The 13,979-nt window shown below is 35.8% G+C and overlaps 1 protein-coding gene across 5 annotated transcripts in view; it reads left to right on the forward strand.

Annotated features, from left to right (window-relative positions):
* The window catches only part of Znf638 (zinc finger protein 638), a 78,638-nt gene that overhangs the window by 39,619 nt on the left and 25,040 nt on the right, over nt 1–13,979 (forward strand). For 3 of the 5 annotated variants that reach the window (XM_013035788.1, XM_013035787.1, XM_013035791.1), the window contains exons 11-16: nt 2,884–2,934; nt 6,703–6,771; nt 7,786–7,872; nt 8,349–8,414; nt 9,261–9,301; nt 11,931–12,062. In XM_013035788.1, coding sequence (XP_012891242.1) covers nt 2,884–2,934; nt 6,703–6,771; nt 7,786–7,872; nt 8,349–8,414; nt 9,261–9,301; nt 11,931–12,062 — 446 coding nt within the window. The remainder of the gene's footprint in view (nt 1–2,883; nt 2,935–6,702; nt 6,772–7,785; nt 7,873–8,348; nt 8,415–9,260; nt 9,302–11,930; nt 12,063–13,979) is intronic. The other 2 variants (XM_013035789.1, XM_013035790.1) reach the window with 2 other exon arrangements.

Genomic DNA, 13,979 nt, shown 5'->3' on the forward strand with positions numbered 1-13,979 from the left:
TAAGAGAACAGATTAAGTGGTAAAATACCTTACTGGCAAGGCTTGTTTTCCTGAGTCCAAACCCCAGTATTGCCCAGCTCTCTCTCCATCCTTCCTGGAAAAAAAAAAAAAGGAGAATATACCTCACTTACTTACTTTTCTAGGTACTAAAAAAAGTACTTGGTATTTTCAATGGCTTTTTCTTTTTTTAATTTTTGGGGCTGACAATAACTCAAAACCTCATGCTTGTTCATCTTGATCATGGCTAACACTCTACCACCCTCTAAGCCAGACTTCCAGTCTAGTATTTTATTGTTTGATTGGAGTGAAGTCTTACAGACTTTGCTGCTAGACTGACTTTGGACCCCAGTCCTCTTTAAGTTTCAGCCTCATGAGTATCTGAGATACAGGCATGAACTACCCACCAGTGCCAGACCTTCAGTATTCATTTTCATCATATCTGTCTGTCTATAAATATATGTGTATGCATATACATACTTACACGTATATATATGTACATATATATGTATATATCCTTGCATCAAATACAATATTGTGTATATAAATATATATATTTCTTATGCTGGAGATTGATACTATTTATGCAAAGATTTACAAAAGTACACATGTTAAGCCAAACCAATTATCACTTCTTTGAGTTAGTGTGTTTTTCTAAAACATACATATAGCCAGTAGCGAGTACATTATTTGTTATGAGGTATATAAACTGGAAAATAAGGGACAATATAAAAGTACAGTGGTATAATGCAAAATTCCCAGAGAATCAGTTTAAATACTAAATGTAATGATAGTAGTTCAGTTGCATACATAAAAACCAGCCACTTAGGGATGGAGGCATGATCTACATGGTTGAGTGCCTAGCCAGTAAGCTCAAGGTTTTCTAAGTTCAATACCTAATAGTACCATCAGATCAGATAGTCGATCATTTATTTAATCAGTACTGTAACTTAATTGCTAATAAGTGCTTTGGCATATACCTGTAACTCTAGCAGTTCTGGAGGTTGAAATATGGAGTATCTCAGTACAAGGCCAGTCTGGCAGAAAAATTCTCTGGACTTCATCTTCAAAATAACTAGCAAAGCCAGTCACCGGTAGCTCATGCCTAATCCTATACTCAGGAGGCTGAGATCTGAGAATCACAGTCCAACGCCAGCCCAGGCAGGAAAGGCCATGAGACTCTAATCTCCAGTTAACCACCAGAAAAATTGAAGTAGCACTGTTGCTTAAGTGGTAGAGTGCTCAGCTTGAACTGAAGAGCTCAGGGACAGCACCCAGGCCCAGAGTTCAAGCCCATGACTGACAAAAAAAAAACAAAAAAAACAGTACTGGAGGGATATCTCACTGTGGTAGAGTGGCATTCAAGCAACTAAGAGGCTGAGTTCAAGCTAGTGTAGCCAAAAGAAAGAAAGGGAGGGCGAGGAGGGAGGGAGGAAGCAAGGAAGCATAGGAGGGAGAGAATGAGAGAAAAAAAAGAGGATGGGAAGGATAAAGGGAAAGGGAAGGCACATCATATAATGAACTTTGAAGTATTTATTACATGTGCAACATGTAATAGATAAGAAACTGACTTGGGTAGATAGCCTCAGTTATAAAATACCTTTTTCATTAACTAGTAAAATCTATCAATAACATTTTTTAACTATACAAACTGGTTCTAACATTTACATATTTTAAAAAGGATCTGAAGAATGGGCAGGAGAATTCTTCAAAGGACAGAAATTAAGACTGTCCCAGGTACTGTAGTTGTATAACTATAGTACAGTATCACAAACAGGAAAATGACATTGACTTTTTATAGCCTTGAAATATTTAAATAGTTTTCTAGTATTGCAAAATAGACAACAATGTCATTAGGATTAAAGAAGAATTCAGAAGTACTTCCCCAAACCTATCAGTTATTTTACCAGTAAATCATGATAATATATCATATTTGTTCAGGGGACGGGGGAATTGAATCATTCATTCATTTGACCAACCTCTTTTTTACTTTTGATTAAAGAGCGAGGGAACAGGTGACATAATTATCCAAAAAGAAATATACTCCTTACCTGACTTATATAACTATAACCCTTCTGTATATCATTTTTATAATAATAAAAAAAATTTGAATTAAATGAAAAAAAAGTAAAGCACATAGGTAAAAATGTTATAGATGGATCAGAGATTTAATGTGCCTAAGCTTTTAAAGGTACTGAAAAAATATGGAAACTTGCAAAGTGAAGGACTGGAGGCATGGCCTAGGGTGGTATATCACCTGCCTGCAGGTTCAAGGTTACTAAGTTAAAGCCCCAGTATCACAAAAAGAAAGTAAGGAAGACATCTGTTTACATAAAAGTGTTTTGTGTAAGTATTTTGCATGGCTTTTTTAAAAGTTACCTTTTAGTATTTAAAGATATCGAATACATGATATTACAGAAATTTACAGCCAAAAATAATTTGGCAAATAGTGTGAATAAGCAGACTACAGATGCTAAAATATAAAGGACTTTTTTAAGTATGTGAAAATTAATACAATTTACTCATAATTAAGGCTAAAAATAAACCATCCCAGTGTTCTTATCACAGTGGAAAATGGGTATGTTATATTAGCTAAATAAATAATCTTTTGTTTGTGTAGAAATGATAGCAAATCATTCTTACATACTATTGATGGAAGTATTAAATGATAAAGCCCCCCCTGGACAACAGTTTAATATTATTAAAATTTAAGTGTATGCTCTTACATATCAAATCCATGTCCAAGAATTAGCCCCAGAAATAATTCCCCAAAAGTACAGAGATGTTTTTCATAGTGTTCTATCAAAATTATTGCAAGGATAATTCTTAACTAATTCTAAATGATACTATTTGTAATATATAATTGAGATATTATTCTTATTTCAGCCAAAATTGGACAAGCTAAAACATCACTACCCAAAGTAAACAAATCTTCAGGTATGTTGTTCTTGTTTTGTATGTTTTTTGTGGTGTTCTGGGTAGAAATCAAAGTACAGGCCTAGTGCATGTTGGGTAAGTGTTCTACCACTACACTTATGTATGTATTCAATATGTACTTACTGAGATTTATAGTCATCTAGCAGTTTTGAGGAATGAAATTTAATAATGTTCCAGTAGTAATTATGAAAATAAGATAATTTTAACTGGAAAAAATATTTCTTATGGTGAGTTAGATATATTTCCTGCTATAATTGAGATGTCACTTTTTAATTTTTCAGTAATCTAGAAAATATTAATATTTTGCAATTTTTATAAGCCAGGTACTGGTAGCTCATGGCTGTACAATCCTAGCTACTCAGGAGGCTGCAATCTGAGGATTGTGTTTTAAAGCCAGCCCAGGCAGGAAAGTCTGAGAGACTCTTTATCTCCAATTAACTTCCAGAAAACCAGAAGTGATAGTATGGCTCAAAGAGGTAGAGTGATGACCTTGAATGAAAAAGCTCAAGAATAGCGCCTAGGCCCTAAGTTTAAGACCTACTGCTGACAAAAAGAGAGAGAGAGAGTCTTTAACCTGGCATGATCCTCTTTTCTCCTTTCTTTCCTGTTCTGTTAAATACAGGTTAAGTCAGTGTCAACATTTAGGATAAAGAGCATTTGTCTTCCATATATTAAAAAGGCACAGAAGCAGTTTTTTACTAGGAAATAACCACTGTTGGTGACAGAAACAGTTTTCTTGTAGTAATTTTGTAGAAGCAGTCATCTGGATTGGTAGGAAATCTCTCTTGAAATTTCATTTATTTAACAGACTCTGCTGTCACTTTGATTATAAGTTTATGGGAGTCACCTGTGGAGATTAGATGTGTTAGGTACTAAAGCCATCTAGTTAATTAAGCCTTAACTGTTGTATTGCCAGCTATTATTTCCTTAAATCCTTAAATTCTGGTACTCAAATAGAAATAATAGTGAATTGACTTGTGATAGTAACAGGGATAGTAAAGGAAACTCCTTAATGGCTTACTGAAGGTCATTTCTCATCAGTATAGCAAAACTTCTGAAATAACTTAAGAATTGACTAGTTGAGTGACACCCTATATGGATTGGTACAATAGTTCCTCTTCTGGATAGGGATATATTTCAAGATTTCCGTAACATGTTCAAAATTGAAAATAGTACTGAATCCTGTATGTACTGTTTTATTGTGCTTATATAATAAGTACAGTACTTATATATTGCATTGTACTTATATAATAAGTCCAGTAAAATTGAATTTGTAAATTAGGCACAGTAAGAGATTAGTAACACTAATAATAAAATAATAGTAACATAAGTAGAATACTTAAGTTCTGTCTCTTAAATATCTAGTACTACATAAACCTTTTTACTAAAAGAAGCATTTTATGGTTTCTCTTTGGTATATGAGTTACCATCATTACTATTCATACTTTGTAGCCATAATTAAGTTATTTGAACATGAACATATTCCAGTAAGTGACTGAAAGACAGGTAAGATAATATATGTACTGAACAATGGGAAGATTTAGGTCCCAGGATGAAGCAGGACAGCTGGAGATTTCTTCACAATACTTAGCATAAAACGTACGCATTGTTTGTTTTTGGAATTTTCTATTTATTATTTTTGGTCAGTGTGTAACTGAAACAATGGAAAATAAAACTGCAGATAAGAACACTATAATATTCCTCTTTTTGAACTGACTATAGCTTCTCTGGGTATAAAAAGCAGATGGGCATTGGTGACTCATACCTGTAATCATAGCTACTCAAGAGTCTGATATCTGAGTATCATTTCCCAGTCAGGAAAATGCTGACTCTGATCTCCAATTAACCACCAAAAAGCCAGTAGTAGAGATGTAAGTGATAAAGTGTTTGCTGTGAACACAAAAGCTGACAGGCCCTGAGTTCAAGCACACACTGAAACACACACATACACAGATTGGTGGACTATTTCTATTGGTTTTTATGGTTGATAGTGCTTGTTGATATGTGATATGATTTTTGAAAGTAGGATTTTAGTTTGTTTAAGATAGTTGTAACAACCACTCTCGTTTATATGGAGATAATACACAGAAATCAAGTAGTGCCTCAGGGCTCCTCAATTTTAATTAAACATAGACCCACTGATTTCTAATTCTGGACTTTTTCTTTATCCTTGCTAGTTGTTATGAATCCTAGTTTTCAGAGAGAAACGTCCTCTTTCTGAATGGAAAAGGTTTTGGCTCACTGTGATATTTACAGTAATTTTGATCATCACAGTTTTATGTATAGCTTGGAAAAATAAGCAATAGTTGAAATGTAGGTTAAAGAAAGATCAGAAAAATATAATCCTGCACAGGTAGGACACACTAGGAATGAGTGAAAGCAATCTTTAGGTTACCTTTTCTTTGGCAGTACTGGAGTTTTTTAAATTATTATCATTTTTTTAAATGCGACCTTTAAAGTTTTTTTTTTTTTTGGTCCAGTTGTGGGGCCTGAACTCTGGGCCTGGGTGCTGTCCCTCAGCCCTTCAGCTCAAGGCTAGCGCTCTACCCCTGAGCCACCTTCCCAGCCCCCCTTTAAAGTTTTTTTTGTTTTTGTTCTTTGTTTTTCTGAGACCAGAACTCAAACTCACTTTCACTCATTGGTTCTCTTTCACTCTCTTACCTGAGCCACACCTCCAACCACACCTTGAAGTATTTTTGAATGCTTTCAATCCTAGGGCTTTGTGCTTGTCCAGCAAGCACACTGCCATTGAGTTACATCTATTTCTTTCTTTCTTTCTTTTTCTTTTTTTTCCCCTGGGCCTGGGTGCTGTCCCTCAATTCTTCAGCTCAAGACTAGCACTCTACCATTTGAGCCAAGCACCGCTTCCAGCTTTTTCTGTTTATGTGGTGCTGAGGAATCGAACCCAGGGCCTCATGCATGCAATGCAAGCACTCTTACCACTGAGCCACCTTCCCAGCCACATCCCATTTCTTGAGACAGTATAGCTCAGACATGCTTTGTTTTTGTTTTTTTGAGCTGAGACTTGAACTCAGGGCCTTGCACTGGCCAGGTAAGCGCTGTTCCACTTAACTAAATCCTCAGCACTCAGACTTGCTTTGAATTTGCCAAGTAACCCACGCAGTCTTGAAATTGTCATCTTCCTACCTCAGCCTCCCAAATGCTAGGATTATACACATTACCACCATACTAGTCTTGAATGCTTTTCATTCAACTGAGAGCCAAAGAATTGTGGATAGGGAGGCTCTAGGTTTAATTGCAGCAAAACAAAATTCGTATTCAGTGTTTCAAGGTTTTGTTTTTTTTTTCAGAAGGGATTATCATCATTGCTGGATTTAGAAAATGACTTATACTCCCCAAGATAATGGCATTAAAAAAAAATAAAACATGTATATAATATTGTTTGTTTTTGTTGGTCATGGGACTTGAACTCAACCTGGGCGCTGTCCTTTGGTTCTTTAGCTCAAGGAGAACAGTCTACCCTTTGAGCCACAGCACCACTTCCAGTTTCTGGTGGTTAATTGGAGATCAGAATCTCACGGATGTCAGGAACATCCCAGGCAGGCCTGAGCTGGCTTTGAACCATGATCCTCAGATCTCAGCCTCCTGAGTAACTAGGATTATAGGTGTGATCCCAGCTCTATTATATTGGTGTGTGTGTGTGTGTGTGTGTGTGAGAGAGAGAGAGAGAGAGAGGTTTCTTTGGAGACTGATAGCACAATCAGCAAATTAAGCAAATCAGTTTTGACTGCAACTTTTCTGATTTAGGGAAATCTGCTGGTTCTGTAAAATCTGTGGTAACAGTAGCTACTAAAGGTAAAGCTTCCATCAAAACAGGTAAGATTCAGATAAAAGGTTTTAGTAAATTTATTTTTAGTTCTTTCTTGAATGTTACAGTATCAAAAAAAGTTTTAAATTCACAATTTTTAATATCTAACAACATCTTAAATAATTTCGTTGATATCTCTTTGCTATTTAAAATCTCACCCATTTTGGACTTTATTTATTGATACTTTAATTTTGAGCCGTATCTGCTATTGAAGATGTTTCTTGTGGAGAGATAAAAGTCACATACATGTGTGTGTGTGTGTGTATATATATATATAAATGCAGCCTATTGAAATTAATATTCTTAAAATAGCAAAATTTCAACAAACAAAATTTCAAAATTCCTTTGTTGTTGTTTTGTTGATATGTATTTCTTCCACATGAGGGTTTAAGACTTGCCAAAAACCATCAAAAAATTGTATCTTAGGGCTGGGAAGGTGGCTCAGCCTTGCATGCCTGAGGCCCTGGGTTTGATTCCTCAGTACCACATAAGCAGAAAAAAAAAAGCTGGGAGTGGCGCTGTGGCTCAAGTGATAAGAGTGCTAGCCTTGAGCTGAAGAGTGGAAGGACAGGGCCCAGGCCCAGAGTTCAGGCCCCACGACTGGACTCCCCCTCACCTCCCCCCCAAAAAAATTGTATCTCAGCAGGTGCCGGTGGCTAAAGCCTATAAACTGCCTATAAGCTGCTCGGGAAGCTGAGTTCTAGAGGGCAGTTCAAAGGCAGCCCTGGCAGGAAAGTCTGAGACTCTTATCCCCAATTAATCACTAAAAAGTCATAATTGGAGGTGTCATTCAAATGGTTGGTAAAGCTACCAGCCTTGTGCAAAAAACTAAATATTAGTGTTTATATGCTAGGTTCAAGCCCCAGTAATGGCACAAAAACACAACTCAATTTAAATTTGCTTTCAATATTAAAGAACTGCCTTTATAATAAAACTATGCTGTTTACATACTTACGTATTAGTTTTAAACATGCTAAGTGATTGAACAGACCCATATCTTTAATCATTTCTCCTCTGAAAAGCAAAATCTACTGGAAAGAAGTCTCTAGAAGCTAAGAAGCCTAACAATGTTAAAAACAAAGACTCCAGTAAGCCTGTGACAGTACCAGGTAAGCTGGAAATAATCTTTTTGAGCCTTCAAGTATATTTTGAAATTTTCCTGAACGAGTCTCACAAGAATTACTTCTGTTTCTCAAAAAGTTTATATAAGCTGGGCACTGGTAGTCACACCTGTAATCCTAGCTACTCAAGAGGCTGAGATCTGAGGCTCATACTTCAAAGCCACCTTGGGCAGGAAAGTCCATAAAGAGTCTTATGTCCACTTAACCACCAAAAAGCCAGAAGTTGAGCTTTGGCTCAAGCAGTAGAGCACTAGTTGAACAAGCTCTGGGTTATTAGCACCTAGACCCTGAGGTCAGGCCCTAGGACTGGCACCCAAAAAAAGAAAAAAAAGAAATTAATATAGATTTCACTTGGGTTAGAATGAGAAGACCTGAAATTGACAAAAGATGCTAAAATTCTTATGTAGATTTATTAGTTTATTGATAGTGTTTTTTAGATTAATAAAACTGACTATTTTATGCAGCAAACGCTGAAATGAAGGCCAATGTGGAAATCAAAGTCATTGATAATGCTGAAGAGATTATTTCAGGTAGGCCAATAGTATAGTTCTATTTTCTTCTCTTATCTTTAAAGATAGAAGGAAAATTAAAGTTTTAAGTTTTGTGCTAAACATATTTTTTACCCTCAAAATCAGGGTCATACTAAGTCAAGAATATTAGAACCACTTCAATGTCTCATGCCTGTAATCCTAGCTGCCCAGGAGGTTGTAGAATTGAGTTTGGAGCCAGCCCTGGCAGGAAAGTCTGAGAGACTCTTTTATATCCCACAAACTATCAGAAACAATAACAACAACAAAAAGACAGAAGAGGGGGGCTGGGAAGGTGGCCCAGTGGTAGAGCGCTTGCCTTGCATGCCTGAGGCCCTGGGTTCGATTCCTCAGCACCACATAAGTAAAAAGAACAAAGCCGGAAGTGGTGCTGTGGCTCAAGTGGTAGAGCGCTAGCCATGAGCTGAAGAGCTGAGGGACAGCACCCAGACCCAGAGTTGAGGCCCCATGACTGGGCCCCCCCCCCAAAAAAAAGACAGAAGAGGAGCTATGGCTCAAGTGGTATAGAGCACCAGCCTTGAGCAAAAAAAAAGGGAAAGCTTCCCTGGTCTTGTTCAAATCCTAGGACTGGCACCAAAACAAATAATAAAAATTTTAAAATGGAATATAATAAGATTTAGATTTTTACTGTGGATTGTTCTGAAATTAAGGAATAAACCAGATGTGTTTAGAATCCCATGTCACTATTGTAGTTATTTCCTACTAATCATCTAGACTTTTGTCAGTTGTAAACATTTTCATATAATTACTAGTAGGATTATATTAAATATCTGTCTGAGTTTAAAAAAAATGTAACTAGTCATTCTTTTATTATATTTTGGTGTTAAGAAGCTGCTTTGGAGGCCACAGAAAATGAACCAGTGAGCAAGGTTAGTTTTTTTTTGTTTTGTTTTTTTTTAAATTTGTATAGAGGGGTTACAATTACATGGGCAAGATAATGAGTACATTTCTTATCAAGCTTGTAGCCTCCTCCTTTGTTTCCCCTTCCCATCCCTTCCCATCCCCCCCCCCCCCCCTCCTGCCACCAAAGTTGTAAAGTTCGTTTTGGACATAACAACTTGTGTCCACCTGTATCCCTATTTAAACGATTTGTTTTTTCCCTTCCCCTCCACAAATTATACCGACATTAAATAAAGTGAAAGCAGGGGTTATACTGTGGGGGAGGGACATACAAAGCAACAAAGAAATCATCTTATAAATGTGTTAGAAACAATCGCATGAAAGAAAAAAAAACATTTGAATACATATCTTAGGGTTCATTTTCCTAACATCACCTTATCTGACCTTTTCTGCTTGACTCAGACAAACTAGATATTGCAAATAAGGAAAACTTGGGCCTGGCTTACTTCACTTAATATAATTTTTTCCAAGCCTTTCCATTTCCTAACAAATGGGGCAATGTCATTCTTTCTGATGGAGGCATAGAATTCTTAATTGTCACCTCTTTTCTTGTCTCATCAAATCTCAAGTCCTGTTTCTGGATTCAAAGTCCTTACCTATATCTTTCCTGTCCAGGTTATACTTATTTCCCTAGTTCTTTCCTTCCCTCCAGCTATTATGGGATGCTCAAATCCCAGGACATACTAGAATTATTCTTGTCTCAAGGATTTGTCCTGTGGTTTACCTATTCTTTATTTACCTTACTCTTTTAAAACAAAAAACTTTTAGCAAAATACATTGTTCTTTAAGATTAAGGTAAAAAATAGTCTACCTAAAAACTACTCTAAGTTACACAGAGTAAGTCCCCCAAATTTAGGAACAGATTATCAATAAATGTTTTTTCAGGGTAGGTGTAATTTGGACTTAGGGTCTTGCACTTGCTAGAGAGGTGCTTTACCTGTAAGCTGTGCCTCTAGATTATTTTTTCCCCAGAGAACAACTTGTTAAATTGCAATTGTTTTTCAGGTAAAGTGGAGTGTGTGTGTGTGTGTGTGTGCATGCATGTGTACATGTACTGGGCCACTTGATTTTTTTGTTCAAGGCTGGCATTCTACCACTTAAGCCACACTGCTCTGTGTGTGTGTGTGTGTGTGTGTGCGCGTGTGCGTGTGCACATGTGCGTGGGTGTATAAATGTGAGTCTTACTGATTTGTCTGCCTAGGCTGGGTTCCGCCCTTGATCTTCAGATCTCAGCTTCCTGAGTAGCTATGATTATAGGCATAGGCCACTGGTACCCCTACGATAAACAACTTTTGAAATTAGAACCAGTACAAATTTATAAAAAAATTTTCTCATTACATGCATATGAGAGATATGATAATATTTGCAATACTAGGGAATTTCTTTGTTTATACTTATGGAGATGTAAATTGATGTTTATTTAAAAGACATAGTCTTTTATCATTTTTTTGTGACTTATGTCATTAAGCATGTGTTAAAATTGTGCACTGTGGTGGCATATGTTAGTAGTCAGGGAGCGAAGATCACCAGTTAGAGACAAGCCTGGGTTATACCTTAAACAAAATGGCCCTGATACTGGTGGCTCATTCCTATAGTCATAGCTTCTCCAGGGGGCTGTGATCTGAAGGTTGCCATTGGGAGTTTGCATGGACAGTAAAGTCTGTGAGACTCTTTATCTTCAACTAACCACCTGAAAACAGAAGTGCCTCTATGGCTCAAAGTGGTAGAGCTCTGTCCTTAATAGAAAGGCATAAGAATAACATTCAGGCTCTTAAGTTCAAGCCCCAAAGCAAATAAAAACAAAACAAAGATCTAGTCTTAATAATTTAGATTTTACTTGTTTCGATTTTAAGGTCACTCTAATGCTAAACCTAGATTCATTTTTTTCCAACCTCTTCAAGAAGCAACTAAAATCTTATTCCATTAAAGTACTATTGAAGGAGTGATTTATGAATGCATGTAACTGGGCTGGGTAAAAAAAACCAGTTCAAAGTCACTGGTTTATGAAAATTACTACTTCTTACCTTTTTCTCACAAAATATCAAAAATATTGCTAAGTTTGCTATAGCACATCTTTAGGATATTTTTTTCCCAAAAATCAACCCAAGGAAAAATTGGCTTGATAAGAGAATATATTTTAGAGAAGAAAATATATCTGCGAGAAAGAATGGATTAACTAAAACAAAGCACTTGATGGGGATCCAAAAGAAATTGTTTTTATATTGCCTGAAAGTGATAATGTTATTGAGAAAGATAAAAATACTTGCTGCTTTGGAGGTTGAGGCTATATCATAACAGGGTATAGAAATGGCAGTAGTACATGAAAAGAGAAGAATCATTGTCAGAGAAAAGTAGACTTGTGTTTTCATATAAAAGGAGGAGACCTACAGACCTGAACTAAACAGCTGGTATGACTGTAATTATTTTGTATTTGATAAATGGAAATTTGAAAGTGGAGGGAACATTTGATTTGAGGTTCAGGTCAGCTTTCTGACTTTATTAGGCTTTCTTCAGTAGTAAATGCAAATTGAGTAATAATTTAACATGACAGTATGAAGTATAACTTATATAAATGGAATTTCTTAATTTGTTTTGAAGGAAACAGAGGAAATCTGTGTAGTACTTATTTCTGATTTGCCTAATAAAGGATATTCTGTAGAAGAAATTTACAACTTAGCAAAACCATTTGGTGGTATAAAGGATATTTTGATTTTATCATCTCATAAAAAGGTAAGAGTTGATTTGCTATTCATATTGTCTACAAGCACACTTTGAAAAAAATCTATGAAAATATTGACTTAAATTACCCTAACATTGTTTTACCATGAGATGTTTTCTTAATGCGTGGCACAAATGTCCTTTATTTTAGTATTGTACTACTCAAACATAGTTTTAAACAGCTTTGCTCAAAATTTTGACTATAAAATGCTTCTCATATGTTTTTTAAAAAATTAATAATTTTTTATTTTTTGGTCGGTTATGGAATTGAACTTAACGTCCTGAGTGCTGTTCTAAGCTCCTTTTGCTCAAGGATAACAGTCTACCACCTGAGCCATGGCACCACTTCCAGCTTAATTAGGGATAAGGGTCTTATAAACTTTGCTGCCTGGGCTGGCGTGGAACTGTGATCTACAGATCTCAGCCTCCTCAGTAGCTGGTTTACAAGTGTGAGCCACTGGTGCCTGGTTTCTAATATATTTAATAAATATTTTCATTTTATGATTTTCTAGATCATGATTTTACTAGTATTTTCTTTTTTTCACCAGTGATACTCAATTCCACTCTCAGCAATGCTTACAACAACCTAGCTTATTCTTCCGTATATATTCCATTTGTAATTGTAAAACAGCACAACAAAATCTTTTTGTTAATATTAAGCAACTTGTGGAAGATAATTAAAAATGATGTCCTTAGCTGAGACCGGTGGCTCATGAGCCTGCAATCCTAGCTACTCAGGAGGCTGAGATCTGAGGATCACAGTTCAAAGCCTGCCCAGGCAGGAAAGTCCATGAGACTCTTATCTCCAATAAACCACTATAAAACCAGAAGTGGCACTGTGGCTTAAGTGGTAGTAGAGTGCTAGCCTTCAGCTGAAGAGTTGAGGGACAGCGCCCAAGGCCCAGAGTTTGAGCCCTACAACCGACAGACCAAAAAAAGAAAGATGTCATTGAAGTGGTTGGAAGACTATTTTGAACTTAAGTCTTCCTGTTTTCTAGGCAGACATTTCTACAACATTGAGCCAAACACTGAAAGTAGTGTTTTTGTTATAGAAAGTATTTGGCATTATTAAATCTGTGAAACTAGAGTTAGATATATATTCGATGATTATCAGAGCCAGTATGCTTGAGAAAACATGAAGTGAGTACAACTGATTTAAAGTAGTTCTCTTATTAATTGACAGATTGTGTAACTGTATAAGTATACTAAAGACCATGAAGTATAAATTGTTAAACAGTTTACTGTTATATTTCAATAAAGCTGATTTTTAAAAAGGGGATTATTTCTAATGTTTATAGGCAGATGATAATATGAAAGCAGTTTTTAATATTAGATTTGTTTTTATTGTGACTATATTGAACTAGGGAGAATTTTAGGTAAAATTGTTACATCAGATACCAAAACATTTATAAATACATAGGTTAAATAAAGTTTAAGGGAGGTGGGGGGAGGATGGGATGGGAAGGGGAAACAGGAGGAGGCTACAATGCTTGATAAGAAATGTATTCATTATCTTGCCCATGTAATTGTAACCCTTCTGTACAGTATTTTCACAATAAAAAAAGAAAAAAGAAAATTTAAGCACAGACCTATTAATACTTCTAGATATGACCTGGAGAAGTATCAGATTCAGTTCCCCTGTCCATAAGAGTTAGATTCCAAGACCTCAATAGATACCTGAATCTGTGGATTATATATGTATATATTTAGTATATTTATACTATTTCCTCTTTCAGAAACAGACTTAATTCCCTTTTCATTATAAATTAGTACTTACTACACACAGTGGCTGTAACTTTTATAGTTTAAAATGTGACACCAAAAATTGATGTTTTTTGACTGAATAAAATCATGGATTTAAGATACACTGTTAGCATAAATACTAGCAACTTTAGCCTGCATTTTTTATTTATTATGTAGAGAACTTTT

Source organism: Dipodomys ordii, unplaced genomic scaffold, assembly GCF_000151885.1.
Source record: "Dipodomys ordii isolate 6190 unplaced genomic scaffold, Dord_2.0 Scaffold220, whole genome shotgun sequence".
NCBI classification, from domain to species: Eukaryota; Metazoa; Chordata; class Mammalia; order Rodentia; family Heteromyidae; genus Dipodomys; species Dipodomys ordii.